A 26,663-nucleotide genomic window follows, 5' to 3' on the forward strand; every position below is an offset into this window, starting at 1 on the left:
CCCACAGCTTATCCCCCACAGACCCTGTCACCTGTTTGTTTATTTATTAGTAATATATTTATTATTTATTTTATTATTTTATTATTTTTAAGATTTTCTAACCCTTCTGATGTTTTTGTTCTTGTAACGAACTTTCTCACGCACTTTCTGTCAATAACTGAGTGTTTGGCATCCAACCCAGGGTCACTTTTGGAAATCTATGAATGCTGGAGTCAAATTAAACCTCTTTGTTCTTTACCTTGGGGATTCCAGTGTCCACGTGGTTTTATTTCATGTCCTAAAGCAACAAGAGCTCACAGATCCCCCAAAGACCCCACAGATCCCTCAAAGACCCCATAGATCCCCCAAAAATCCCACAGATCCTCCAAGGACCCTACAGCTGATCCCCCACAGACCCTGTCACCTCTTTGTTTATTTATTAGTTATATATTTATTATTTATTTAATTTATTATTTTTTTAGTTTTTCTCATCCTTCTGATGTTCACATTCCTGTAAGGAACTTCCTCACACACTTTCTGTCAATAACTGAGTGTTTGGCATTCTTTTATGGAGGAGGAGAGATCTGATGGGCTGTTGGTCTGCCCAGTGTCACTGGAGAGGTGGCACTGTCACCTTCCAACCCAGGGTCACTTTTGGAAATCTATGAATGCTGGAGTCAAATTAAACCTCTTTCTTTTTACGTTGGGGATTCCAGTGTCCACGTGGTTTGATTTGATGTCCTAAAGCAACAAGAGCCCACAGATCCCCCAAAGACCCCACAGGTGATCCCCAAAGATCCTGTTGCCCTGTTCATTTATTATTTATATATTTATTTATTTATTATTTATGTTCTTTTAAGCCTTCTGATGTTCACATTCCTGTAAGGAACTTCCTCACACACTTTCTGTCAGTAACTGAGTGTCTGGAATTCTTTTATGGAGAGGAGAGATCTGAGGGGCTGTTGGTCTGTCCAGTGTCACTGGAGAGGTGGCACTGTCCCCTTCCAACCCAGGGTCACTTTTGGAAATCAGAGGGCACATTTGTCTTTTCCAGGCCCTAAATCCCCTCACAGCAATTCAAGCCAACAACAATGGAAGTGGCAAGGGCAGAATTAGGGTTTCATTAAAATCAATTAGGGTTTCATTAAAATCAAAAGGCAATCAGGACAAAAATCTGCCCAGGGCTCTCTTCCTGAAAAGCAGCTGAAGTGAATCCCCTGGGAGGCAGGGGAGGGAAATATCCTCTCATTCCAGGCTGAATCAGAAACAAAACATCAATTCAGAAGGAAATTTCCACTGCCTGTGAGGCTCACCTGAGTCAGGAGAGAGGAATTCTCCTGGTGGGAGGCCCTGCTCTTCATCCAAGTGTGGTGGAAGCAAAGGACAACACCCAGTGCCTGCAGAGCTGGGCTGGCTGCAGGGCTGAGGGCACAGCAGATGCTCTGTGCCAACTCCTCAGAGCTCACACAGCAGCTCCAGCCATGCCCTGCCACCAGCCCAGCTCCCTGCAGCACTCTGGGATTACACAGAGGCACAAGAAGGGCATTTCAGACACTCAGGAAAATCAATGTGGAATTCCCCTGGATTATTTTTAAGGCTCTGAGAAAAAAAAAAATAAAATTCTGCCACTGTTGGAGTGTAAATGTGTATTCAGGCAGCTGCTGGTTGTGGGCAGGGATCAGGGGAATGGAGATGAGCTCAACCACACAGCCCCAGTGGGCTCCCTCTAATTACTTTAAAGGAGCTTTAATGCAGCCAAGCAATCCATGGAAATTGAGTTCTTTCCTGGAGAAGGAGATTTGTGGTTCCTCTGCCCTGATCAAAGAGAGCTCTGCCCCTCCACACAGAGATCTCAGCACCACAGTGCAGGGGGAACTCAGATGGGCTGAGAGGCCAAACAGGAGGCACAGCTTCTCCAGCTTCCTTGGGAGAGGATTTGCTCCAGAATGGGTCTGGAGCTGCCTCTAGGCTGCAAGGAGGGAGCAGGGCTTGAGAAAATCCTGGTGTAAATCATCTGAGCCAGCTGCAGCTCCCCAGCCAGGCTGAGGCAGCAGAGCAGAACCATCTCCCCCCAAAAAGCCTCACCCAGCACCAAGGGACTGAGGGCAACCAGCAACAGCATCTGAGACCTGAGATCCACCCCAACCACCTCCACTGCCCTCCTGAGAGCTCAGCACTCTCTCACACCCCCATGTCCAGCCCAGCCAGGGCTCAGACTCACACAAATCCCATTTCCCTGCCCTCAGCACCCAGCCAGGCTCTGGAAGGGTGGGAACAGCCTGGCAGCTCGTGCAGACTCCCCAGAGCACCTGGGGATCTGGGTTTGGCTCCTTCCTCCCTCTGCCAGCTCGTCCTGCCAGTGAAACCCCAGCCATGGTGGTCTGGGTGTCCCCTGCACCGAGGAGGGGATGGGGGTGGTCTGGTGAATCCCACCTGCTGCAGTAACAAGTGTTTATTGTCCCAGATCAGCGTGGCACTCAGCTCTCTCATGGCTCCAGTTTGCTTTTTAGGACTCTGGCTTTTCTCCAGAGCACTGATTTTGGACTTTAATTTCCAGTAGCTTTTCCCTACTGACACTTCTGCTCAGAGAAGAGAACTGTGTGAATGGAGAGCAGTGAGGCTAAACCAAACAACTCCCCCTGCCAGCCTGACAGCCTGGGCAGACAAGCAGCAGAGAAAAACACTTCCACTGGTATTTATGATTTACCAAACACACAATCTGCTTGTCTTCCAGCACTTCTGACCTCCCATAGCTGCCTCAAATCACTTCAGGGAGGCTGAGGAAGTGCACAGGTGCTCTGCCAAACACAACCTCTGCCTCAGCCCAAAGCTCCTCCCTGCAGTGGAGGTGCCTGGGATGACAGCTCTGCTTTGGAAAGGTCAATCCCAGCCTCCCCCAAGAGTTTTGGGAGGTTTGGTCCCACCTGAAGGCAGGAGAGGAGGGAAAAACCCCATGGAGATCTGGGGTGGAGCTGTACCTGCACTGCTGAGAGCTGTGACCAGGATGTGACACTGCACAGCCCCATTAGCATCAGAGTCCTTAATTAACCACAGGAGTTAATTAAGGAGTCCAGCCCAGCCCCAGCTCCTCAGTCCAAGTGCTCCCTCCCAAAGGCTTCCCATGGAATATTCCACAGAGGCTGCAGGACCCATCCAGAACCTCCCAGCCTCACCCTGCTCAGGAGCCCCAGCTCCAGAGGCTGCAGAGCAGTGTCCTGCTCTGATCTCTGCTCCTCTGTGCCCTCCCAGCCACCAGCAAGAGCTGAAAACCCCAGCCTCAAACAGCACAGGCTGGCAGCAGGATTGATGCCAGGATTGATGCCAGGATTCCCTCCCAGCTGTGGGGTCAGCTGCCCTGTCCTTCCTCACAGCCCCTAAATTCCTCTTCCTCAGAGAGATCCAAGCTCCAGCTGTGGGATCAGGTGCCCTGTCCTTCCTTAGAGCCACTAAATTGCTCTTTCTCAAAGATCCAAGCTCCAGCTGGGGATCAGGTGCCCTGTCCTTCCTTAGAGCCACTAAATTGCTCTTTCTCAAAGATCCAAGCTCCAGCTCTGTTCTGAGGTGCCCTGTCCATCCTTACACCCTTTAATTCCTCTTTCTCGGGGAGATCCAAGCTCCAGCTGTGGGATCAGGTGCCCTATCCTTCCTCACAGCCATTAAATTCCTCTTTCTCTGAGATCCAAGCTCCAACTGTGGCATGAGGTGCCCTGTCCATCCTTACACCCTTTAATTCCTCTTTCTCAGAGATCCAAGCTCCAGCTCTGTTATGAGTGCCCTGTCCTTCCCCACAGCCCCTAAATTCCTTTTTCTCAGAGAGATCCAAGCTCCAGCTGTAGGGTGAGGTGTCCTGTCCTTCCTCATAGCCCCCAAATTCCCCTTTCTCGGGGAGATCCAAGCTCCAGGACACATTCCCAGGCATTTTTCAGAGCTCCCACTTGTCCCCAGCCCCCAGTGCTGAGGCAGCAGTGCTGCTGTGCTCCATGCCCCAAGGTTCTGTGCTCTGTGCCTCCTGCCCTCACCCTGCAGAGGGTGGCAGTGCCAGTGCCCCTGCTGAGGCAGAACTGATCCCCTTTCCCTTTCCCTTTCCCTTTCCCTTTCCCTTTCCCTTTCCCTTTCACTTTCCCTTTCCCTTTCCCTTCCCTTCCCTTCCCTTCCCCTTCCCTTCCCTTCCTTTCTCCTTCCCTTCCCCTTTCCCCTTCCCCTCCCCACTGCTGTGTGAACACACAGGGTCACCCCCAGGGGACAGAGCTGGGAGATCACAGCACAGGGCAGGGTTTGCAGCAGCTGCTGGAGCAGAGGCAGCCCAGGAGCCCCTGGCAGGGCACTGAGCACACTCCTCAACCCAGCTCAAACTGGGGGATGCCCACTTTGAAGGGAATGCTGCTCCCCACCTCTGAGACCAGCCAAGTGAAACCAGCCCAGAACTCCCAGAGGGTCTGAAGACCTAAACCCCTGTCCTGCCCTGCTGGCCAGCCTGCTCAGCATGCCATGGTCTCCTCCAGCCAGGCCTCAAGCTCTTGGAGATCTATTTCACACCTCAGCTACCTCAGAGGGCATAAAATCAGCTGGATGGCTTCTGTGGCAGTGCTGGAAACAGGAAGTTTTAATAAAAGGCAAAATAACAAAGCTCTTTACAGAGAAGAGAAAAACTTTGAGGCTTTTTTCCTTTTTAAAGAGACAAAAGATAATTTTGTCACTCCATCAAGGAAAGGCACACTGCTACAGCCAGGGATCATCATGTCACATCAGTCACTCCATCCCTCCTCTGCTCTGGAGGGGGCTCACAGGATGCTCCCCATCCCAGCAGGAGCCTTTGGGATGCCCACAACTGCACTGACACCTTTCCCTTAGGAAATGTCCTGGAATTCTCAGCCTTGCTGCCTCTTTTCACTGATCAGACAAGAAATGTAACTGAGCTTCCTCAAGGAAATCCAAACTCACCTCTGAGAGAGGCCCTCAGGGCTGTCTGCCCTGAAACCCAGCTCTCAGAGGAAGACAAGCAGGTCTGGGGGGGCTTTGCTCTCCCTAAAGGGCTTTGAACACTCACAATTCTCCTTCCTGAGCCACTGGCACAGGCAGAGGGGACAGGGAGGGGACACTGGAACACACCCAGCCTCCTGCTGAGACCCCACGAGAAGCAGGGACACGTTCAGAATTGTCAGGGAATTCTGGATATTCCCACTGATCCCACACCTTTGTACCTCCTGCCACGTGATGCTTCCAGGGGTTGTTCTGATTTAAACTCCACTTTGCATCTTTAAACAAGCCCAGCCTCCCCCAGGGCAGGCTGCACCAGTTTCCCCAGTAAACAGCAGACTCCCCATACCATCATCACTGGTGTGGTGCTCAGCTGTGACATCCTGCACGGAATCTTCTGTCAGGGCTCTCTCTCCATGGGGGCTTTCACTGCAACAGAAGGAGACAGGGACAGCTGTAACTGCTGGGAACTGAGGGGCCCCAGGGCCAACAGGCAGACAGAACATCCTGGAAAGCAATCAGAACTGGGAACACCCTGGAGAACAACCAGACACAACTGGGAACACCCTGGAGAACCAGCACACAGAACTGGGAACACCCTGGAGAACCAGCAGAGAGAACTGGGAACACCCTGGAGAACCAGCACACAGAACTGGGAACACCCTGGAGAACCACCAGACAGAACTGGGAACACCCTGGAGAACCACCAGAGAGAACTGGGAACACCCTGGAGAACCAGCACACAGAACTGGGAACACCCTGGAGAACCAGCACACAGAACTGGGAACACCCTGGAGAACCAGCAGCCAGAACTGGGAACACCCTGGAGAACCAGCACACAGAACTGGGAACATGCTGGAGAACCAGCAGCCAGAACTGGGAATCCCCAGCAGGAGTCAATATTTGGGTTTTGCTGCCACAGACACTCTGTAGATGCACATGCTGAAGTGGCTGTGGGTGAAACTCAAGCTGAATTCTTTGCTGATCTTTGCTGGCCCCTTCTGAGGGCTGTCAGCAAAGTCCAGCTTCACCTCTGCCAGCCTGGGCCCTGGAGAGGCTGAGCAGTGCCAGGCTGGGTCCAGCTCCTCCCTGCCCTGCCAGGAGGATTCCCCTGGCTGCATTCTCCACTGCTCTAATTAGCTCATTAGATGGCTGATGAGAAAGCTGCAACTTCCTGGGGGAAATCACTCCTGGATTTATGGCCTGCTATTTCCAGCTCTGTGTTTGTCATCTCCCTCCATCCCTTTTATCACCCCCTTAAATGCCCCATTCCCGTCCCCCAAGGACTCCCACAGCCCAATTAGCTGCCTGTAAATAAAGATTCCAGAGCACCTCAGCCACCAGGAGGACTCATTTGTGTTTGGCATGAAGAAAAGCTTTGAGAGCATCCACAGACAACAAGTGGCAAGCAAAGGTTGTTTCTGCAAGGAGCTCCAAGAGCAGCTGGACAGGAGCAGAGAGGAAACTGGAAGAGGAGCCACTGCCTCTCCCAGGCCAGCTGGCAGCCCTGCCTGCCTCTCTCAGGAGGGGAAAAAAGGGCTAAAAACCAGTGCTGGCTCTTCATCTTACACCAGAAAACTCCTTTGCTGCCTTCTGTGACGCCTCAAAGGTGATTTTTAATCTCCTTCACACAGGAAGAAGAAGATTTAATCTTCTTCATCCCTCAATTTGGCCCTGTGATGGTTACAATAATTTTATTTTTGGCCATCTACCTCCTGTGCTCTTTTCAATATGAGGAAAACAGGAAAAAAAAAATGAGAAGAGCTGAACTGTCTGAACAATTCTGGCTCCTTATTCTGCTTAATCCACAGGACACCAGGCTGGCCAGCATCTCCTGAAGCACCTCAGCACCAACCCTGCCATCCTTGGCAGAGCCTTTCTGCTCTTTAATAAAGTTCACAGAAGCCTCTGAAGCAGCACTGAGGGCTAAAGTTTCACCCAGACTCTGAAGTCGTGCTGAGCACAGCTGCAGCTCCCAGCCCTGCACGGGGCCAGGGCCTCTGCCCAGCCTGGCCTCCTCAAATGCAGCACTTTCTAACAAAAAAACAGCACTTTCTAACAAAAAAGCAGCACTTTCTAACAAAAAAACAGCACTTTCTAACAAAAAAGCAGCACTTTCTAACAAAAAAACAGCACTTTCTAACAAAAAAGCAGCACTTTCTAACAAAAAAGCAGCACTTTCTAACAAAAAAGCAGCATTTCCACCTTAAAAGCAGCATTTCCCACCTAAAATCCTGTCCTTTATAAGTGTAATTTTAACAAATGAAATTCATTCAATTTACATTTTGGTCAACTTCCTAGAGCATCATAAAATTACTGATGGAACCTAAAAAAAGAGGTTCATTTTCAATTTGGAAAAAATCCTGTCCCTGTTGCATTTCCCACCTAAAAAATTGTCCCTGTTGCATTTCCCACCTAAAATCCTGTCCTTTACAAGTGTAATTTTAACAAATGAAATTCATTAAAGTTACATTTTGGTAAACCTCCAAAATCATCATAAAATTACTGATGGAACCTAAAAAAAAAAAAAGGTCCATTTCAATTTGGAAAAAATCATTTTCAATTTGGAAAAAATCTGTCCTTGCAGCATTTCCCACCTAAAATCCTGTCCTTTATAAGTATAATTATAATAAATGAAATTCATTAAAGTTACATTTGGGAAAATTCCTAGATCATCATAAAACAACTGATGGAACCTAAAAGAAAAAAAAAGTTCATTTCAATTTGGAAAAAATCATTTTCAATTTGGAAAAAATTTCATTTTCAACTTGGAAAAAATCTGTCCTTGCTGCATTTTCCACATAAAAAAATTTTTGTCCTTGCTGCATTTCCCACCTAAAATCCTCTCCTTTTTAAGTATAATTTTAACAAATTAAATTCATTTAAGTTACATTTGGGAAAATTCCTAGATTACTGATGGAACCTTAAAAAAAAGGTTCATTTCAATTTGGAAAAAAATCTGTCCTTGCTGCATTTTCCACATAAAAAAATTTTTGTCCTTGCTGCATTTCCCACCTAAAATCCTGTCCTTTACAAGTATAATTTTAACAAATGAAATTCATTAAAGTTACATTTTGGTAAGCTTCCAAAATCATCAAAAAATTACTGATGGAACCTAAAAAAAAGGGTCCATTTCAATTTGGAGAAAATCCTGTCCTTGCTGCATTTGCCACCTAAAAAGTTGTCCTTTACAAGTATAATTTTCACAAATGAAATTCATTAAAGTTACATTTTGGTAAACTTCCAAAATCATCATAAAATTACTGATGGAACCTAAGGAAAAAAAAAAAAAAACCAAAACCACTCTTCATTTTCAATTTGGAAAAAATCTGTCCCTGTTGCACTTCCCACCTAAAAAAAAAATTGTCCTCCTGCATTTCCCACCTAAAAAAAAATTGTCCCTCCTGCATTTCCCACCTAAAAAAGGAGAGAATTTGCATTCTCTCTTTTCCTTGTCCTTGCAGCATTTCCCACCTAAAAACTTGTCCTTTTTAAGTATAATTTTAACAAATGAACACCCCCACTGAGGGTACCCAGCACACTTTTATTCCCTTCACCTCTTGCCCAAATTAATGTGTTTCCTGAAGGCCATAAATATTATTAAGTTGTTTTTTTTTTTCCTTTTTTCCCCCTGCAATTCCTTCCTATATAACATCAGCTAAAAACATCAGAGAGAGGGATGAAATGAAGAGAATTTCCAGAAGGTTCTGGCAAGTCTTGAGCGCACAGCAGTGACTTTGGAGGAGTGATCCCACAGCTCTGAGACCAGCCAGGCAAACAAGGCCTGCTCTGTCCCCACAGAAAAAAAAAATCCTATTTATTTTAGCCATGAAAATAATCCTTCCCACTGCTGGGAGGCTGAAGGGGAGCAGGAGCAGAGGGACACAAATGAACATTCCTGATGCTCAGAGGGAGGGATCAGAGCCCTGCTCTCCTCCCCCACCGCCCAGATGACAGGAGCTGCTCTGCCTGAATTGTTTCCAGATGTGCTCTGAGCCTGAGCACGTGGCCAGGCCCCTGGAAAAGGAATTGGAAATGGGGATTGTGCATTCCTGCCTCTTCCCTCCCCCCTGCAGCCCTGGAAATTCAGCTGTGCCACAGCCGTGGAGTTCAGCTGCAAGTGACCCCTGTGTCTGGAGCAAAGGCACTCCAGACAGGCAGAGAGAAAAGGCAAAAGGCAGAGAGAGAGAAAGAACCAAAAGGAAAAAAAACCAACAAAAAGAGATTGATTTTGGCAGCTACCAAAGCAGAACATCCAAGAAAATCCCTCACAACCTTGCCCTTGAGATGAGTGAGTGAGGTGTGACAACTGAAGAGCTGCTTTATACCAGCTGATTTCTTTCGAGCTGAGGACTCTCCAGAGGGAGCAGAGCCACCTTTGCTGCTGTAAAACAGATTTGGGACATGCAGCAATGCTGAATGAGCCAGCCCAGCCCCAGCATCCTGAGCCAGCATTGAATAAAAATGCCAATATTGCCGAGTGCAGCGTGCCTGGGCTCCTCTGGCCTCAGTGCCCTGAGCTAGAGGTGACTGCTGGGGATGTTCCACCTCAGGGACACCTCTGGCTGGCTGGCAGTGCAGTTGGGCACTCAGAATGAGCCCAAGCAAAGCAGAAACTCAGTTTACCTCTGGTGGGAAAAGGTTCAGGGGATGGTGAAGAGAGAGAGAGCGGGTTCTGCCAGAGGGTTAGATCCAGAGTTTATTCCAGGGTGGCAGAGCTCTGAATCTCAGTACCAGCTCCAACAGACCCTGAGCACATGGCTTCAACACCTTTTAAACCCACAGGGAGAGGGGAGGGAGAGGAGAAGTGAGCCACCAACCAGGTGGGGGGGGGAGGGTCTCAGGGGACAATCTTGGGCAGTGGGACAGGTCTACAGTAAGCTGTAGGAACGTCCTCTCCTTGAACCTAAGTATGAGGAGGTGATAAGCAAGAAGCTGGCAAGCAAGAGAGGTAAAACGGGATGCTGAAAACCAAAATGGTTAAGCTGTACAGATGTAACTCGCCAATTAGAAATTGATAAGGACCCGTGCATGCCTCGTGCACAAAGCAGACCCTCCAATTATATTCTGCGTGATCGCGTGTACGGAAGAGGAGAACATGATAAAAATACGAGCTTTGTAAACAATAAACGGAGCTTTTTGGAATTCTACATCGTGTCGGTGTGTGCTCCCCTCCACCTGGCCGCGACAGGAGGGTCTCAGGGGACAGTGACACCTGGACAGGCCAATGACCCCAGGTCTGAGGAGCATCTTTGGAACTTCTGCCAATCACACGATGCTGGTGTGTGGAACTGGACAGACAGCAGTTAGGAAGAGGGCAGGGGGAGGGAAGGAGGAATAGTCACAGCTGAGGGACAGGATTTAACCTCACACCACGACATACCAGTAATCCTCTGTGCTCCCACCCCTGCTGTAGACTGGGCCCTCCAGCTCCCTGGGCCCTGGGAAGATGTTCTCGTGTTGGATGATGATGGTTTTGATCAGCTCATTGACGTGGGCCTGGCAGGACACCTGGTCGTGGCCCTCGGGCACCGACATCAGCGTGGGCCCGAAGCAGATGGCCAGGTTGTAGGGATCCATCATGTTCTCCTCGCTGAACTGAGACAAACTGCAAAGAACACAGGGGGGCAGGAGGGTCAACAGCACAAACCATCACCACCATCCTCACTGTCACAGCTCCTGACAAATCGGGATTTCTTCTCCCTGGAAGCTGAGAAGGCTCAGAGGAAAGGAAAACAATGATGATCTGATTGCTTCTCCTGTGTCTGCTGCTTTGGAATGTGGTTGGAGATTGTTTACCAACAGGTGAGTGTGGCATTGGTTTAATGTGAATTGTTTTGATTTAATGAACAATCACAGCCAGCTGTGATGGACTCTGGAAGGAGTCAGGAGTTCTCATTATTATTCTTTGTAGCCTTCTGTCTGTATCCTTTCAATATAATATAATGTAATGTAATGTAATGGAATGGTAATGTAAGATAATAAGAGTAAGTAGTAATATAATATAATATAAGATAATATAATATAAGATAATATAATATAATATAATATAATATAATATAATATAAGATAATATAATATAATATAATATAAGCATAATATAATTAATATAATATATAACATAACACAGCATAATATAACATAACAAAACGAATATATTATAATATAATATATTATATAGCACAGAATAACATAGCATAACTAATATAATATAATATAATAGAATATAATATAAATAATATAATATAATATAATATAATATAATATAATATAATATAATATAATATAATATAATATAATATAATATAATATAATATAATATATAGTATCAGCCTCCTAAGAACGTGGAGTCAGATTCTCAATTTCTCCTCTGTCCCTGAAGATATCCCACACCATCACCATCCTCTGCTCAGAACACAGCTGAGCTCAGTTTTGGGCTCTTTGGGATACAAATGGATCCAGGTAAAAAGGGAAGCAATCATGGTATTTACTGAGAAATGAGACAGAAACTGCAGGGGGGGTTTGACAGCTCTGGGTGCTGACTGGAATATTTGACTTTATTTATTCTCTGTTATTGTTCAGAGCCCACCTGCAGCCTGACTCAAAGCCAAGGATGAAAACTGAATGAATTTAAACTGAAAGAGAGGAGGCTAAATGAGATATTGGGAAGAAATCCTCGCTGTGAGGGTGGGCAGGCCCTGGCACAGGTGCCCAGAGCAGCTGGGGCTGCCCCTGGATCCCTGGCAGTGCCCAAGGCCAGGCTGGGCAGGGCTGGGAGCAGCCTGGGATGGGGGAAGGTGTCCCTGCCCTGTCCATCCTCAATAATTCCATGTTTACCCCAGGCCCTGCAGCAGAGCCCTGGGAGCCAGGGATGCCAGGGCAGGGTTTGCAGCAGTGGCTGGAGCAGAGAGGCAGCCCAGGAGCCCCTGGCAGGGCACTGAGCACACTCAAGGCCAGCTCAAACTGGAGGATGCTCAGTTTGAAGGGAATGCTGCTCCCCACCTCTGCAACTGAGACCAGCCAAGTGAAACAAGCCCAGAACTCCCAGAGCTGCAATTCCAAGGGTCTGGAGGTGCTCCCAGAGGTACTCACTGATTGAGGAATGCAAAGAGGTATCTCATGACAATCAGGGTGGTCTTGGGCAGGTTCAGCAGCACCTTCCGGACGTGCAGCGCTCGCTCCTGCAAATTGTCCATGGCTGCAAGAGAGAGCCCAGAGAGAGTCACCCCTGCTGGCACAGCCCCAGGGCCACCAGGAGCCCTGCCCTGCACCCTGGGCAGCCAGCAGAGACCCAGCAGGACAGGATCTGGCTGCAGAACCAGCTGGCAGAGCCTCTGCCACAGAAGGTCCCCAAACACCTCCCTGCTGCTGGGGAAGGTGAAACAGGAAAGCTTTATCAATGTGATTGCCTGGCAAAAGATGTTGAGAATATGGAAACTCTAAGTGAGATTGAAATGAAAGCAGCTCTGAGATCCCTCAGTTACTGAACACCTGGCAAACAATGGTGTGGCTGGCTGAAGGCAATCCCCTTTGGATGGAACAACACCCTGTGCTTGCAGACAGCTCCAAGGGGCAGAGCAGACCCTGCTGGCCTGGCAGAGGGGCCCAAAGAAGAGATTTTAGGGTTTAAAATGGAACACAGTGTGGTAATGTGATGGTTCCTATAGGCTGTATGTAAATGCTGTAGGATTTGTGTCTTGGACTAGATTGGTCAGTGAGAATGAGAATATTCAGCACAGAAGATTTATGGTATTGGAACGGGAACCTCGCTCTCCTAACCTCTTATCCTCTCATCCTCTCTTGTCACAGACATATTTTATGGAAAATCCTTTTGCCAGGATCTTTTCTCCTGAGAAGCTGAGAGGCCTCAGGAATGAAATGTAAACAATGATTCTCTGCTGCTGTGGAATGCAGCAGGTGCATCTGTGGTTGGTCTCATGTGATTGTTTTTAATTAATGGCCAATCCCAGCCCAGCTGTCTCAGACTCTCTGGTCAGTCACAAGATTTTATTATCATCCATCCCTTTCCTTGCAAGCCTTCTGATGAAATCTTTTCTTCTATTCTTTTAGTACAGCTTTAATAGATCATTTTCTTTGAATATAATATTTATCATAAAATAATAAATCAGCCTTCTGAACCGTGGAGTCAGATCCTCATCTCTTCCCTGCTCCTGGCACCCCTGTGAACACCACCACTCTCTCTCTCTCCTCCTCTTCCCCACTCTCTGTCCCTCTCTCAGCCTGCTCTGAGCTGGGGCTGGCAGCTCCAGGCACTTGGCCCTTTGCAATAAACCCCAATTCCAAGCCCTGGTTTCAGAGATCTCTCCTCTCCATCCCTCCCACCCCCCGTGGCTCCTCCACCCTGCGAGCGTGGGAGCTCTGGATGTCACCTCTCCAGGGGCTCAGCACAAGGGCTCCTTCAGGGCAGCTGGGAGAGGTGGGTGTTTGGAAAGGAGAAGCTGGAAGGCTCCCAGGAGCACAGGGTGAGCAAAGGGCTCTGTGTGCAGCAGCCTGCTGAGGAAGGAGTGGCAGCAGCAATCAGCTCCGAAGGGAGAGCTCCTTGGGGGAAAAAGAGGGTTTTGCTTCTCAACATGACACAACCCCAAGTCTGGCAATGCATTTATCAGGAGCAGAAAAGCACAGGCCATTCCTGAACTGCCTGCTCAGTGATCTTGTGCCTCTCTTCAGAGCTGCCCCTGCAAAGGCCATTTATTTCTCTGCTTGGACAATGGAACAATTCTTCACTTCTGGGGGATGCAGCAGAGCCAGGCCACTTAAAAACAATGCACAAACCACAAACAGCCCTCTGGCTGGCAGGAACACCTCCAGTAACCGTGAAAAATGTAACCAGTGAGTGCCCTGATGATTGATCTGCTGGAGCAGGAGGGAGTGGATGGTCCCTTGTGGGTAGGAAGCCAAAAGGAGCATGAATAAAAAGCACCTTGGCAGCTGAGGCCAGCACACAGGAGCGTGGCAGCAGATATCCAGGGAAAGCAGATATCCAGGGAACCCTGCTGGTGATCCCTGCCTCAGAGAGGGCATTTCTGACATCCTCTGATGACAGCTCTTCAAGATTATTTTGCACAAAAAAGGGTTTTTTGCTTTATTCTCTTTTAAAAGAACCCTGTCACCAAGCGCTGGCTCACAAAACCCCAGCCCTTGAAATCTGGGAATTTTTATCTCCTTGTTCATTCTTGTCAGAGCAAGGATGGCTGTGAAAAGGTGCCTGGATAACAGAGAGCACCATCCCAGCCAGAGAAACCCCAAAAGCTCACCCTGGAGTCAGGAAAAAAAGGGGGAAGGAAGGGAAGAGGAAAATGAATGGCATTTCTTGCAGCTCTCCATGTACTTACTGACACAGGCAATCAGGTCATGGAAGATGTCCTTGGGGAACAGGGGGTGCTCCAGGCCTCTGAAATAGAGCTTGAGGACTCCTGCTATGGAATCCATGTCGTGGTCATTCTGGTCCCCAGCCAAGGGATCCTCCCCTTAGGAGCAAGGAGAGAAGAATCAGAGCACAGCAGGAGATCCAGCACGGGGAGAAAAGGATCTGTGTTCATCCCAGAGAGCTGCAAGGGTGAGGCACACAGAGCTCCCAGGAATGCCAGGACACCTGGGACATCTGCCACCCAGGTGTCACCCTGGCACCCACGGGGGTGTGGTGCTGCTCCTGCTGCACTCTGCAGCTGTTTTGGGCAGGGGAGAAGAGCACAGCTCCAGCACCTGACAGGGGGCACTAGGTGACCCAAAACTGCAGCTCAGGGGACACAGGGACACAGGAGCATCACACACCTGGCCCAGGGGACACAGGGGACACAGGAGCATCACACACCTGGCCCTGGGGACACACAGACATCACACACCTGGCCCTGGGGACACACAGACATCACACACCTGGCCCTGGGGACACAGGAGCATCACACACCTGGCCCAGGGGACACAGGAGCATCACACACCTGGCCCAGGGGACACAGGGACACAGGAGCATCACACACCTGGCCCTGGGGACACAGGGGACACAGGAGCATCACACAGGTGATAGAGGGGATCACTGAGCATCACACACCTGGCTCAGGTGATAGAGGGGACACACAGACACCACACACCTGGCCCTGGGAGGGGACACAGGAGCATCACACACCTGGCTCAGGTGGTACAGGGACACACAAACACCCCCCACCTGGCCCAGGGGACACACAAACACCCCCCACCTGGCCCAGGTGGGTGCAGACCCAGGATGGGTGGGGGGGTGTCAGGGCCAGCGCTGCTGCAGACCCACCCTGCTCTGCCAGAGGGAAGGTGCTCGCTGCAGGAGCTGATAAAAATCTGATTCTGTATTTCTTTATATAAAAATCTGATTCTGTATTTCTTTATATAAAAATCTGATTCTGTTTCTGATAAAGTATTTCCCCAAGCTGCTATTTCTTTATAAAAAAACTTCTTTATATAAAATCTGATTCTGATAAAGTGGGCATTTCCCCAAGCTGGTATTTCTTTAGATAAAAATCTGATTCTGATAAAATTCTGATTCTGTATTTCTTTATATAAAAATCTGATTCTGATTAAGTGGGCATTTCCCCAAGCTGGTATTTCTTTATAAAAAAACTTCTATATATAAAAATTTCTTTATATAAAAATGTGGTTCTGATAAAGTATTTCCCCAAGCTGGAATTTCTTTATATAAAAACTTAATATAAAAATCTGATTCTGATAAAGTGGGTACCTCCACAAATTGGTATTTCTTTATATTAAAACTTATTTATATAAAAATCTGATTCTGATAAAAATCTAATTCTATATTTCTTTCTATAAAAATCTGATTCTGATAAAGTATTTCCCCATGCTGGCATTTCTTTAGATAAAAACTTCTTTCTATAAAAATCTGATTCTGATTAAGTGGGTATCTCCCCAAGCTGGCATTTCTTTATATAAAAAAATTCTTTATATAAAAATTTCTTTATATAAAAATCTGGTTGTGATAAAGTGGGCACTTCCCAAACTGGTATTTCTTTATATAAAAATCTGATTCTGATAAAAATCTGATTCTACATTTCTTTATATAAAAATCTGATTCTGATAAAAATCTGATTCTACATTTCTTTATATAAAAATCTGATTCTGATAAAGTATTTCCCCAAGCTGGTATTTCTTTAGATAAAAACTTCTTTATATAAAAATCTGATTCTGACTAAGTGGATATCTCCCCAAACTGGTATTTCTTTATATTAAAACTTATTTATATACAAATCTGATTCTGATAAAGTATTTCCCCAAGCTGGCATTTCTTTAGATAAAAACTTCTTTATATAAAAATCTGATTCTGATAAAGTGGGTACCTCCCCAAGCTGGCATTTCTTTATATAAAAAAATTCTTTATATAAAAATTTCTTTATAGAAAAACTTCTTTCTATAAAAATCTGATTCTGATAAAGTGGGTATCTCCCCAAGCTGGCATTTCTTTATATAAAATTTCGATCAAGACCTGGTTCTGATGCTGTTCCTGCCTCCTGTGCTGCTGAGGGCTCTCCCTCTCAGGTCGGTGGAGCTGAGCACAGGTGACATCACCCCCCACACGCTGCTCATTCAATTCCCTCTCCCCAAAAGCCAAATAAAGCTAATTAATGCCTGCCCTGCTGCAGCAGCAGCCAGCAGGGACAGCCACTGATGCCATTTTTGGGAGCAGATTGCAGGGATGAACAGCAGACCCAGGGCTGCCTGAGGAGCAGCTCCTCTGCCCCTGCCCTGCCAGGGAGAGGAGCCCAGCAAGGAGCTGATGAGTCAGGAGGCTCCCAACTGCTCCCTGCCTTTGGAGGGAATGGCTCTTCCCAGAGGAAAAAAAATCCAGTCTATTAAAAGCTACCTCAAATTAACACTCTCTTGAAATTCCCCTCTCTCCCTCGCTGGTATTTGGAATAAATGGAGCCAAGCTGTGCCTCAACAAGAAAGAAAAAAAACCCCATGGAAATTCATCCTCCAGCACACAAAGAGTGGGGAGAGGGGAGGAAACTGCAGTTGCACCTCCTAATGAAATCCTCCATGTCCTTTGGTGTTGCAAACAATCAATAAGCTATCAGGCATGAGAGGAGGTTGAATTCAGAATATTTATTACACAGACACTGCACAGGGTACAAAGCACAGCAGCGAAGAAGTGAGAGCTCAAGGTTAATGAGCACCAGGCAGGGGTTTGGGAGAGGAAACACAAAAATCAGAGGGACAAAGAGCAGTGAGCTGCGCTCAGGGCAGGGCTGAGTGCTCCCACAAACCCCCACCCCTGGCAGGAACCCCCGGGCTGCTGCAGGAGCTGCTCTTACCTCTCTCAAAGGCATTCTTGATGTCATTCACTTCAACCTGGGACCCAGACACTCTGAAAATTCCTTCGTGCTGCAAACCTGCAGGAAAACAAGAGATGCTGATGGGAAGATGGATGAGATAAAAGAAGATGGCACCTTCAGCAGGCACAGCTCCTGTGGAAAAGGAGAACAAAGGCAGAGGATGCTGCTCAAAAGCCACTTTTCCCTGAGAGTATGAAAAAACAGAACTCAGCACAGACAGAAGAGTTATTAACCCTGCTAAAGTGCTGGAGTAACAGGGCTCTGACAGCCATTCATGTCATCTCTCACCCTGAGGATCCCCAGAGGATTTTACAACCCAGAGGAAGTCATAAACCAGCAGTGGAGCAGCCAGGAGGAAAACATGACCAATGCCAGGAGGAAAATGTTTAAACTGAGTTTAAAAAGGACCCAGCTGAGTCTGTTGGAAAATCAAATCCAGCTCTGGACTCTGAGTGAAATCAGCCTCTCCTGGTGCTGAAATCAGCATCACCCTGAAGGGTTTATCCCACATCAGATCCCATCCAATGGTCCCAAGGATTTTGACCAATGCCAGGAGGAAAATTTAAATTGAGTTTTAAAAGGACTCAGTTGAATCTGTTGGAAAATCAAAACCAGCTCTGGAATTTGAGTGAAATCAAAATTGGCCTGAGGGATTTATCTCCCATCAGATCCCATCCAACGGTCCCAAGGATTTTAACCAATGCCAGGAGGAAAATGTTTAAACTGAGTTTAAAAAGGACCCAGCTGAGTCTGTTGGAAAATCAAATCCAGCTCTGGACTCTGAGTGAAATCAGCCTCTCCTGGTGCTGAAATCAGCATTGTCCTGAAGGATTCATCCCCCATCAGATCCCACTCCAATGGTCCCAAGGATTTTGACCAATGCCAGGAGGAAAATGTTTAAACAGAGTTTAAAAAGAACTCAGATGAGTCTGTTGGAAAATCAAAGCCAGTTCTGGAATTTGAGTGAAATCAGAATTGTCCTGAAGGGTTTATCCCCCATCAGTTCCCATCCAATGGTCCCAAGGATTTTGACCAATGCCAGGAGGAAAATGTTCAAAACATTTAAAAAGGTCTCAGCTGAGTCTGTTGGAAAATCAAATCCAGCTCTGGACTCTGAGTGAAATCAGCCTCTCTTGGTGCTGAAATCAGCATCACCCTGAAGGGATTCATCCCCCATCAGATCCCACTCCAATGGTCCCAAGGATTTTGACCAATGCCAGGAGGAAAATTTAAATTGAGTTTTAAAAGGACTCAGTTGAATCTGTTGGAAAATCAAAACCAGCTCTGGAATTTGAGTGAAATCAAAATTGGCCTGAGGGAATTATCTCCCATCAGATCCCATCCAATGGTCCCAAGGATTTTCCCAGCAAATATCCAAACATGGCCTTAAAGAAGATTCTAGATTGATTCTGGAATTGTAACCTGGTTATTCCAAGGGCTGATGAGAATGGGACTCCAGGATTTATTTCTAAAACAGGAATGGAACAAGGGAAACAAGCAGGACCTGCATCCTGCTTAATGAAGATTGATTCCACCTCCTTCCCAGCAGTAATTAACAGCTGCTTCACACCACTAACGAAGGAGATCAATTAAAAATGCAAACAAACTGCAATAAATGTGCAGCCTGGCAGAGGCCAGCCTTCCAGGCAGGAGGAATCATCTCTGTGTGGCACTGGGTGAACAATTCATTCATGGCTGGACCTCCTGCACTCACACTGGAGGGCTCCTCCTGCTCCTCCTGCTCCTGCTCCTCCTCCTGCTGCTCCTCCTCCTGCTCCTCCTGCTCCTGCTCCTCCTCCTGCTGCTCCTCCTCCTCCTCCGGCTCCTGCTCCTCCTGCTCCTCCTACTCCTCCTCCTGCTCCTACTCCTCCTCCTGCTCCTGCTCCTCCTCCTGCTCCTCCTCCTGCTCCTGCTCCTGCTCCTGCTCCTGCTCCTCCTCCTGCTCCTGCTCCTGCTCCTGCTCCTCCTCCTGCTCCTGCTCCTCCTCCTGCTCCTGCTCCTCCTCCTCCTCCTGCTCCTGCTCCTGCTCCTCCTGCTGATGAAGAGGATGGTGGTGTTGCTGAAGGCCGTGTCAGGGCTCAGAGGAAGGTGACAGGGGAGGGATGGCAGCTGGCTCAGCCAGGAGTGCAGGGACATTGCTGGCAATGTCAGTTATTAATGGCAGGGTCAGGGTTATTCAGAGCAGCCCCTGCACACACACAGGACTCAGGGCCCTTCTCCCCCGGGGCAGCTCTGCACAGGGTCAGGGTCAGGGTTAGGGTCAGGGTCAGGGTCAGGGTTAGGGTCAGGGTTAGGGTCAGGGTCAGGGTCAGGGTTAGGGTCAGGGTTAGGGTCAGGGTCAGGGTCAGGGTTAGGGTCAGGGTTAGAGTTAGGGTCAGGGTTAGGGTCAGGGTTAGGGTTAGGGTCAGGGTCAGGGTTAGGGTCAGGGTCAGGGTCAGGGTTAGGGTCAGGGTTAGGGTTAGGGTCAGGGTCAGGGTCAGGGTCAGGGTTAGGGTCAGGGTCAGGGTCAGGGTTAGGGTCAGGGTTTGGGTCAGGGTCAGGGTCAGGGTTAGGGTCAGAGTCAGGGTTTGCGTCAGGGTCAGGGTTAGGGTCAGGGTCAGGGTCAGGGTCAGGGTTAGGGTCAGGGTCAGGGTCAGGGTTAGGGTCAGGGTCAGGGTCAGGGTTAGGGTTAGGGTCAGGGTCAGGGTCAGGGTCAGGGTTAGGGTTAGGGTCAGGGTTAGGGTCAGGGTCAGGGTCAGGGTCAGGGTTAGGGTCAGGGTCAGGGTTAGGGTCAGGGTCAGGGTCAGGGTCAGGGTCAGGGTTAGGGTCAGGGTCAGGTCAGGGTCAGGGTCAGGGTCAGGGTCAGGGTCAGGGTTAGGGTCAGGGTCAGGGTCAGGGTCAGGGTTTGCGTCAGGGTCAGGGTCAGGGTCAGGGTCAGGGTTAGGGTCAGGGTCAGGGTCAGGGTCAGGGTCAGGGTTAGGGTCAGGGTCAGAGTTAGGGTCAGGGTCAGGGTCAGGGTCAGGATCAGGGTCAGGGTCAGGGTCAGGGTCAGAGTTAGGGTCAGGGTCAGGGTCAGGGTCAGGATCAGGGTCAGGGTCAGGGTCAGGGTCAGGGTCAGAATCAGGGTCAGGGTCAGGATCAGGGTCAGGGTCAGAGATCAGGGTCAGGGTCAGAGTCAGGGTCAGGGTCAGGGTCAGGGTCAGGGTCAGGTCTAGGGTCAGGGTCAGGGTCAGGGTTCAGGGTCAGGGTCAGGGTCAGGGTTAGGGTCAGGGTCAGGGTTAGGGTCAGGGTCAGGGTCAGGGTTAGGGTCAGGGTCAGGGTCAGGGTTAGGGTCAGGGTCAGGGTCAGGGTTAGGGTCAGGGTCAGGGTCAGGGTCAGGGTCAGGGTCAGGATCAGGGTCAGGGTCAGGAGTCAGGGTCAGGGTCAGGATCAGGGTCAGGGTCAGGATCAGGGTCAGGGTCAGGGTCAGGGTCAGGGTTGGGTCAGGATCAGGGTCAGGGTCAGGGTTATTCAGAGCAGCCCCTGCACACACACAGGACTCAGGGCCCTTCTCCCCTGGGGCAGCTCTGCACAGGGTCAGGGTCAGGGTCAGGGTCAGGGTCAGGGTCAGGGTCAGGGTCAGGGTTTGGGTCAGGGTCAGGGTTTGCGTCAGGGTTTGCGTCAGGGTTAGGGTCAGGGTCAGGGTCAGGGTTAGGGTCAGGGTCAGGGTCAGGGTTAAGGTCAGGGTCAGGGTTAGGGTCAGGGTCAGGGTTAGGGTCAGGGTCAGAGTCAGGGTCAGGGTCAGGGTCAGGGTCAGGGTTTGGGTCAGGGTCAGGGTCAGGGTTAGGGTCAGGGTCAGGGTCAGGGTCAGGGTTAGGGTCAGGGTTAGGGTCAGGGTCAGGGTCAGGGTTAGGGTCAGGGTCAGGGTTAGGATCAGGGTCAGGGTCAGGGTCAGGGTTAGGGTCAGGGTCAGAGTTAGGGTCAGGGTCAGGGTCAGGGTCAGGGTCAGGGTCAGGGTCAGGGTTATTCAGAGCAGCCCCTGCACACACACAGGACTCAGGGCCCTTCTCCCCTGGGGCAGCTCTGCACAGGCACCGGGCCTGAGCCACTCTCAGCACCCTCACAAGCTCGGCTTTATGGCTTTAACCTGGAAATACAGGGGATTTCATTGGATTGGATTTGGTTTGATTTGATTATTTTATTATTTTATTTTATTTATTTTATTTTATTTAACAGGAATGTCACACAAACTCACCGTGCATAGGTTATTTAGTTTTATATTTTATTTAGTTTTTTAAATTTTATTTATTTTATAGGAATGTCCCACAGACTCACCGTGCATAGGTTATTTAATTTAATATTTTATTTATTATTCTATTTAATATTTTATTTTTAGATTTATTTTATTTTATATAGTTATTTTATTTTATCTATTTATTTTATCTATTTATTTTATTTAATTTTATATTTTATTTAATATTTTATTTATATTTGATTTACATATTTTATAGATTTATTTATTTTATTTATTTTATATTTATTTTATTTTATAGCATTTATTTTATTTTATTTTATTTATTATGTATTTATTTAATTTATTTTATGTTATTTTATATATTTATTTTATTTTATGTATTTATTTTGTTTTATTCTGTCTGCAGACTCACCGTGCATAGGTTATTTAATTTAATATTTTATTTTCTATATATTTATTTTATTTTATATATTTATTTTGGTTTATGTGATGGATTTATTTGTTTTCTGTGTGCCAGACTCACCGTGCATAGGTTATTTAATTTAGTATTTAATTTAGTATATTTATTTTATTTCATATATTTATTTTATATATTTATTTTGTTTTATGTGATGTATTTATTTCTTTTCTGTGTGCCAGACTCACCGTGCATAGGTTATTTTATTTAATATTTTATTTTCTATATATTTATTTTATTTTATATATTTATTTTGTTTTATGTGGTGGATTTATTTGTTTTCTGTGCCCCCGACTCACCGTGCATAGGTTATTTAATTTAATATTTTATTTAATATTTTATTTTATATATATTTATTTTATTTTATTTGATTTTATTTTATTTTGTTTATTTGTATTTCTTTGTTTTCTGTGTGCCCCAGACTCACCGTGCATAGGTTATTTAATTTAATATTTAATTTAATATTTAATTTAGTATATTATTTCATTTTATATATTGATTGTATATATTTATTTTGTTTATGTGGTGTATTTATTTGTTTTCTGTGTGCCCGACTCACCGTGCATAGGTTATTTAATTTAATATTTAATTTAATATATTTATTTCATTTTATATATTGATTGTATATATTTATTTTGGTTTATGTGGTGTATTTATTTGTTTTCTGTGTGCCCGACTCACCGTGCATAGGTTATTTAATTTATATTAATTTAATATTTAATTTAATATATTTATTTCATTTTATATATTGATTGTATATATTTATTTTGGTTTATGTGGTGTATTTATTTGTTTTCTGTGTGCCCCAGACTCACCGTGCCTGCTGATGAAGCGGATGCAGCTCTCCACCACCATGGGAATGGCCTGGCAGGAATCCTGCCCCAGGGAATCCCAGCAGGGTGAGAGGGAGAAACAAAACAGAACCAAAATGAGAAAGATTCCACTCTGCCCCCCCAGCCCCCACCTTGATCCTTTACTCCAAAATTCCACCTGGAATTCCCAAATTTCATCCTGGGAGTCTCAACAGGGGATTTTTAACAGCAGAGGATCCCCAGGGCCACAAAGCCTGGCCTGGAACCCTTCCGTGCAGGGAGGCAAACAAGAGAGCACTTGAAATCTTAAATCTTAAATCCTAAATTTTAAATCTTAAATTTTAAATTTTAAATCTTAAATTTTGCCGTGGAAAAGGAACAAGGTTTTGGATTTTTGATCCCAGGTCTGTCAGAACACAGATTAATTTTAAATTTTGTCATGGAAAATGAACAAGGTTTGGATTTTTGACTCCAGGTAATTTTTAATTTTATCATGGAAAATGAACCAGGGTTTGGATTTTAGATCCCAGGTCTGTCAGAACACAAAGTAAAAGCAATTTTTAATTTTGTCATGGAAAATGAGCAAGGTTTTGGATTTTTGATTCCAGGTAATTTTTAATTTTACCATGGAAATGAATGAGGGTTTGGATTTTTAATCCCAAGTCTGTCAGAACACAGGGTAATTTTAAATTTGAAATTTTGTCATGGAAAATGAACAAGGTTTAGATTTTTGATTCCAGGCAATTTTTAATTTTTCCATGGAAAATGAACAAAGTTTTGGATTTCTGATTCCAGGTCTCTCAAAACATAGAATAAAAGCAGTTTTTAATTTTACCATTGAAATGAATGAGGTTTTGGATTTTTGATCCCAGGTCTCTCAAAACACAAAGTAAAAGCAATTTTAAATTTTGCCATGGAAAATGAGCAAGGTTTTGAATTTCTGATCCCAGGTAATTTTTAATTTTACCATGGAAAATGAACAAGGTTTGGATTTTTGATCCCAGGTCTGTCAGAACACAGGGTAATTTTAAATTTTGAATTTTGCCATGGAAAATGAACGAGGGTTTGGATTTTTGATCCCAAGTCTCTAAAACACACAATAATTTTAATTTTTGTCATGGAAATGAATGAGGTTTTGGATTTTAGATCCCAGGTCTCTCAAAACACAAAGTAAAAGCAACTTTTAATTTTACCACGGAAAATCAACAAGGTTTTGGATTTTTGATCCCAGGTAATTTTTAATTTTACCATGGAAAATGAACGAGGGTTTGGATTTTTGATCCCAGGTCTGTCAGAACACAGAGTAATTTTAAATTTTGCCATGGAAAATGAACAAAGTTTTTTGTATTTTTGATCCCAGGTCTCTCAAAACACAAAGCAAAAGTAATTTTGAATTTTGCCATGGAAAATGAGCAAGGTTTTGAATTTCTGATCCCAGGTAATTTTTAATTTTACCATGGAAAATGAACGAGGGTTTGGATTTTTGATGCCAGGTCTCTCAAAACACAGAGTAATTTTAATTTTTGTCATGGAAATGAATGAGGTTTTGGATTTTAGATCCCAGGCCTGTCCAAGCAGAGAGTAAAAGCAATTTTTAATTTTGTTATAGAAAATGAACAAGGTTTTGGATCCAGGTTGGAGGGATTTCAACAAGACTGAAAAGGTCCATGGAAGACAGGGAGGGACAGATAAAAATTGCTTTTCCAGCACTCCTCCTCTTCCCACACCCCACCCCTGCCTCCTTATGGAGGGAAATGTTAATTGCTTTAATTATTGTTTTGATAATTACCTGCTTCCTCACAGTGGAGCTGCGCCTGCCACTGGTCCGGGGGTGCAGGAGGGGGAAAAAAGAAGAGAAAATCAGAATAATCCTCCCCCATCAGCAGCTCATCCCTCCAGTGCTGCCAGCCACGAGCTGGAGCAGGGAGGGATCCAGGAATCCCAGGAAACCAAAATTCCAGAGCCAGAAACGCCAAAATCCCAGTCAGTGATAATTCCAGAGCCTGAAATCCCAGGAAACCAAAATTCCAGAGCCAGAAATGCCAAAATCCCAGTCAGTCATAATTCCAGAAAAAAAAAATCCAGTGAACCACAATTCCAGAGCCAGAAATGCCAGTCAATCATAATTCCAGAGCGAGAATTCCCAGTAAACCAAAATTTCAGAGCCAGAAGTCCCAGTAAACCAAAATTCCAGAGCCTGAAATCCCAATTATAATTCCAGAGCCCAAAATCCCAGTAAACCAAAATTCCAGAGCCAGAAAATCCCAGTAAACCAAAATTCCAGAGCCAGGAATCCCAGTCAATCATAATTCCAGAGCAAAAAATTCCAGTGAACCACAATTCCAGAGCCAGGAATCCCAGTAAACCAAAATTCCAGAGCAAAAAATTCCAGTAATCCAAAATTCCAGAGCCAGAAATCCCAAAATCCCAGTCAATCATAATTCCAGAGCCTGAAATCCCAGTAATCCAAAATTCCAGAGCCTGAAGTCCCAGTAATCCAAAATTCCAGAGCCTGAAATCCCAGTAATCCAAAATTCCAGAGCCTGAAATCCCAATCATAATTCCAGAGCCCAAAATCCCAGTAAACCAAAATTCCAGAGCCAGAAATCCCAAAATCCCAGTTAATCATAATTCCAGAGCCTGAATTCCCAGTAACCCAAAATTCCAGAGTCAGAAATCCCAGTCAGTCATAATTCCAGGGCCAGAATTCCCAGTAACCCAAAATTCCAGAGCCTGAAATCCCAGCCAAATTCCAGAGCAGAATCCCAGTCAGAAATTCCAGAGCCAAATCCCAGTAATCCAAAATTCCAGAGTCAGAAATCCCAGTCAGTCATAATTCCAGAGCCAGAATTCCCAGTAATCCAAAATTCCAGAGCCTGAAATCCCAGTAATCCAAAATTCCAGAGCCAGAATTCCCAGTAAACCAAAATTCCAGAGCCAGAAATCCCAGTAACCCAGAATTCCAGAGCCAGAATTCCCAGTCAGTGGTAACTCCAGAGCCAGAATTCCCAGTCAGTGGTAACTCCAGAGCCAGAATTCCCAGTCAGTGATAATTTCAGAGCCAGAATTCCCAGTCAGTGATAATTCCAGAGCCAGAATTCCCAGTCAGTGGTAACTCCAGAGCCAGAATTCCCAGTCAGTGGTAACTCCAGAGCCTCACTCCAGTTCTGACCTCCAGGAAGAGTGGAAGTGACTTTAAATCCCTCCAAAGCTGCCCGAGGCACACGGGAGCCCTGACCAAACCCCCCTGATATTTCCATTTTGATCCTCCAGGATCCTGGGATGCAGGAGATGGAGTTTGATGGAAATTGCTCAGGCTGGGTCCCCTGTGCTGCTCTCAGTGGAGTCTTTAGGATGGTTTTGATAAGATTTCAAAGAAATAAATTAAATAAAACCCCCCTGGAAGTGCAGCCAGGCTAAGCCTGGGCTGTCTGCTCTCATTTTTGGTGGTGGCAGACATGAATGGCAGAAAAACAGGAATAAATCCTTGCTCTGACAGGGTTTTCCCCCCTCAAAATTTATTGCTGGGGTTTAAAATTCCTTTAGTTGCTTGTAAAAATGAAAGCAAGGGAGATAATGGCAGAGAGGCCCTGATGGATCACTGCAGCCAATTCCCTGCCAGGGCAGATGGCTGCTGAATTATAAATAAGGGGATTAGAAATGGGATTTTTAAAAAGCCTGTACAATGTGTTAATTTGGAGGAAATTCCTTTTGTAAAAAAAATAGAAAAATATCAAAAACACTGAATGAAAAATAAAAAAAAAAAAAAAAAATTCCAATTCCACAGGCTGTCACAGGCAATGAGGTGGGTTTAAAATTTAAAATTGTTTCATGAGGAATAATATTTTATTATTACAGATGTCAGGCTGTAATTAGGAGCTGTCAGTTTTGCT

The 26,663-nt window shown here is 46.1% G+C and overlaps 2 protein-coding genes across 5 annotated transcripts in view; one reads left to right on the forward strand and one right to left on the reverse strand.

Moving 5' to 3' along the window:
• SRGAP2 (SLIT-ROBO Rho GTPase activating protein 2) overlaps nucleotides 1-26,663 on the reverse strand; it is a 130,044-nt gene that overhangs the window by 15,048 nt on the left and 88,333 nt on the right. The window contains exons 10-16 of the mRNA XM_050984953.1: nucleotides 24,560-24,590; nucleotides 22,774-22,834; nucleotides 17,268-17,345; nucleotides 14,310-14,444; nucleotides 12,049-12,154; nucleotides 10,340-10,564; nucleotides 5,306-5,385 (exon numbers count right to left, since the gene is read on the reverse strand). Coding sequence (XP_050840910.1) covers nucleotides 5,306-5,385; nucleotides 10,340-10,564; nucleotides 12,049-12,154; nucleotides 14,310-14,444; nucleotides 17,268-17,345; nucleotides 22,774-22,834; nucleotides 24,560-24,590 — 716 coding nt within the window. The remainder of the gene's footprint in view (nucleotides 1-5,305; nucleotides 5,386-10,339; nucleotides 10,565-12,048; nucleotides 12,155-14,309; nucleotides 14,445-17,267; nucleotides 17,346-22,773; nucleotides 22,835-24,559; nucleotides 24,591-26,663) is intronic.
• On the forward strand, nucleotides 19,312-21,709 carry LOC127060821 (uncharacterized). Of its 4 annotated transcripts, XM_050985411.1 has the most exons (4): nucleotides 19,312-19,835; nucleotides 20,105-20,368; nucleotides 20,424-20,476; nucleotides 21,232-21,709. In XM_050985411.1, exons 1-4 carry the CDS (start codon nucleotides 19,446-19,448, stop codon nucleotides 21,437-21,439), a joined length of 915 nt encoding a protein of 304 aa, XP_050841368.1. In that variant the 5' UTR covers nucleotides 19,312-19,445; the 3' UTR covers nucleotides 21,440-21,709. The 4 variants fall into 4 exon arrangements, 1 of the variants encoding a protein (XP_050841368.1); XR_007780182.1 differs by lacking the exons at nucleotides 20,424-20,476; nucleotides 21,232-21,709 and adding an exon at nucleotides 20,743-20,904 and having other exon boundaries at nucleotides 20,105-20,380; XR_007780183.1 differs by lacking the exons at nucleotides 20,424-20,476; nucleotides 21,232-21,709 and adding an exon at nucleotides 20,743-20,904 and having other exon boundaries at nucleotides 19,312-19,541; nucleotides 20,105-20,380.

Source organism: Serinus canaria, chromosome 26 (assembly GCF_022539315.1).
Source record: "Serinus canaria isolate serCan28SL12 chromosome 26, serCan2020, whole genome shotgun sequence".
In the NCBI taxonomy this organism is placed as follows: Eukaryota; Metazoa; Chordata; class Aves; order Passeriformes; family Fringillidae; genus Serinus; species Serinus canaria.

Bases quoted from the DNA above. Each gene is read 5' to 3' on its own strand.
- LOC127060821 (XM_050985411.1), top strand. From the start codon at position 19,446: ATGGCAGGGTCAGGGTTATTCAGAGCAGCCCCTGCACACACACAGGAC. The intron at 19,836-20,104 runs GTTAGGGTCAGA...GGTCAGGGTCAG, and splicing joins GGGTCAGGGTCAGGGTCAGG to GTCAGGGTCAGGGTCAGGGT. The intron at 20,369-20,423 runs GTCAGGGTCAGG...TCAGGGTCAGAG, and splicing joins GGATCAGGGTCAGGGTCAGG to ATCAGGGTCAGGGTCAGAGT.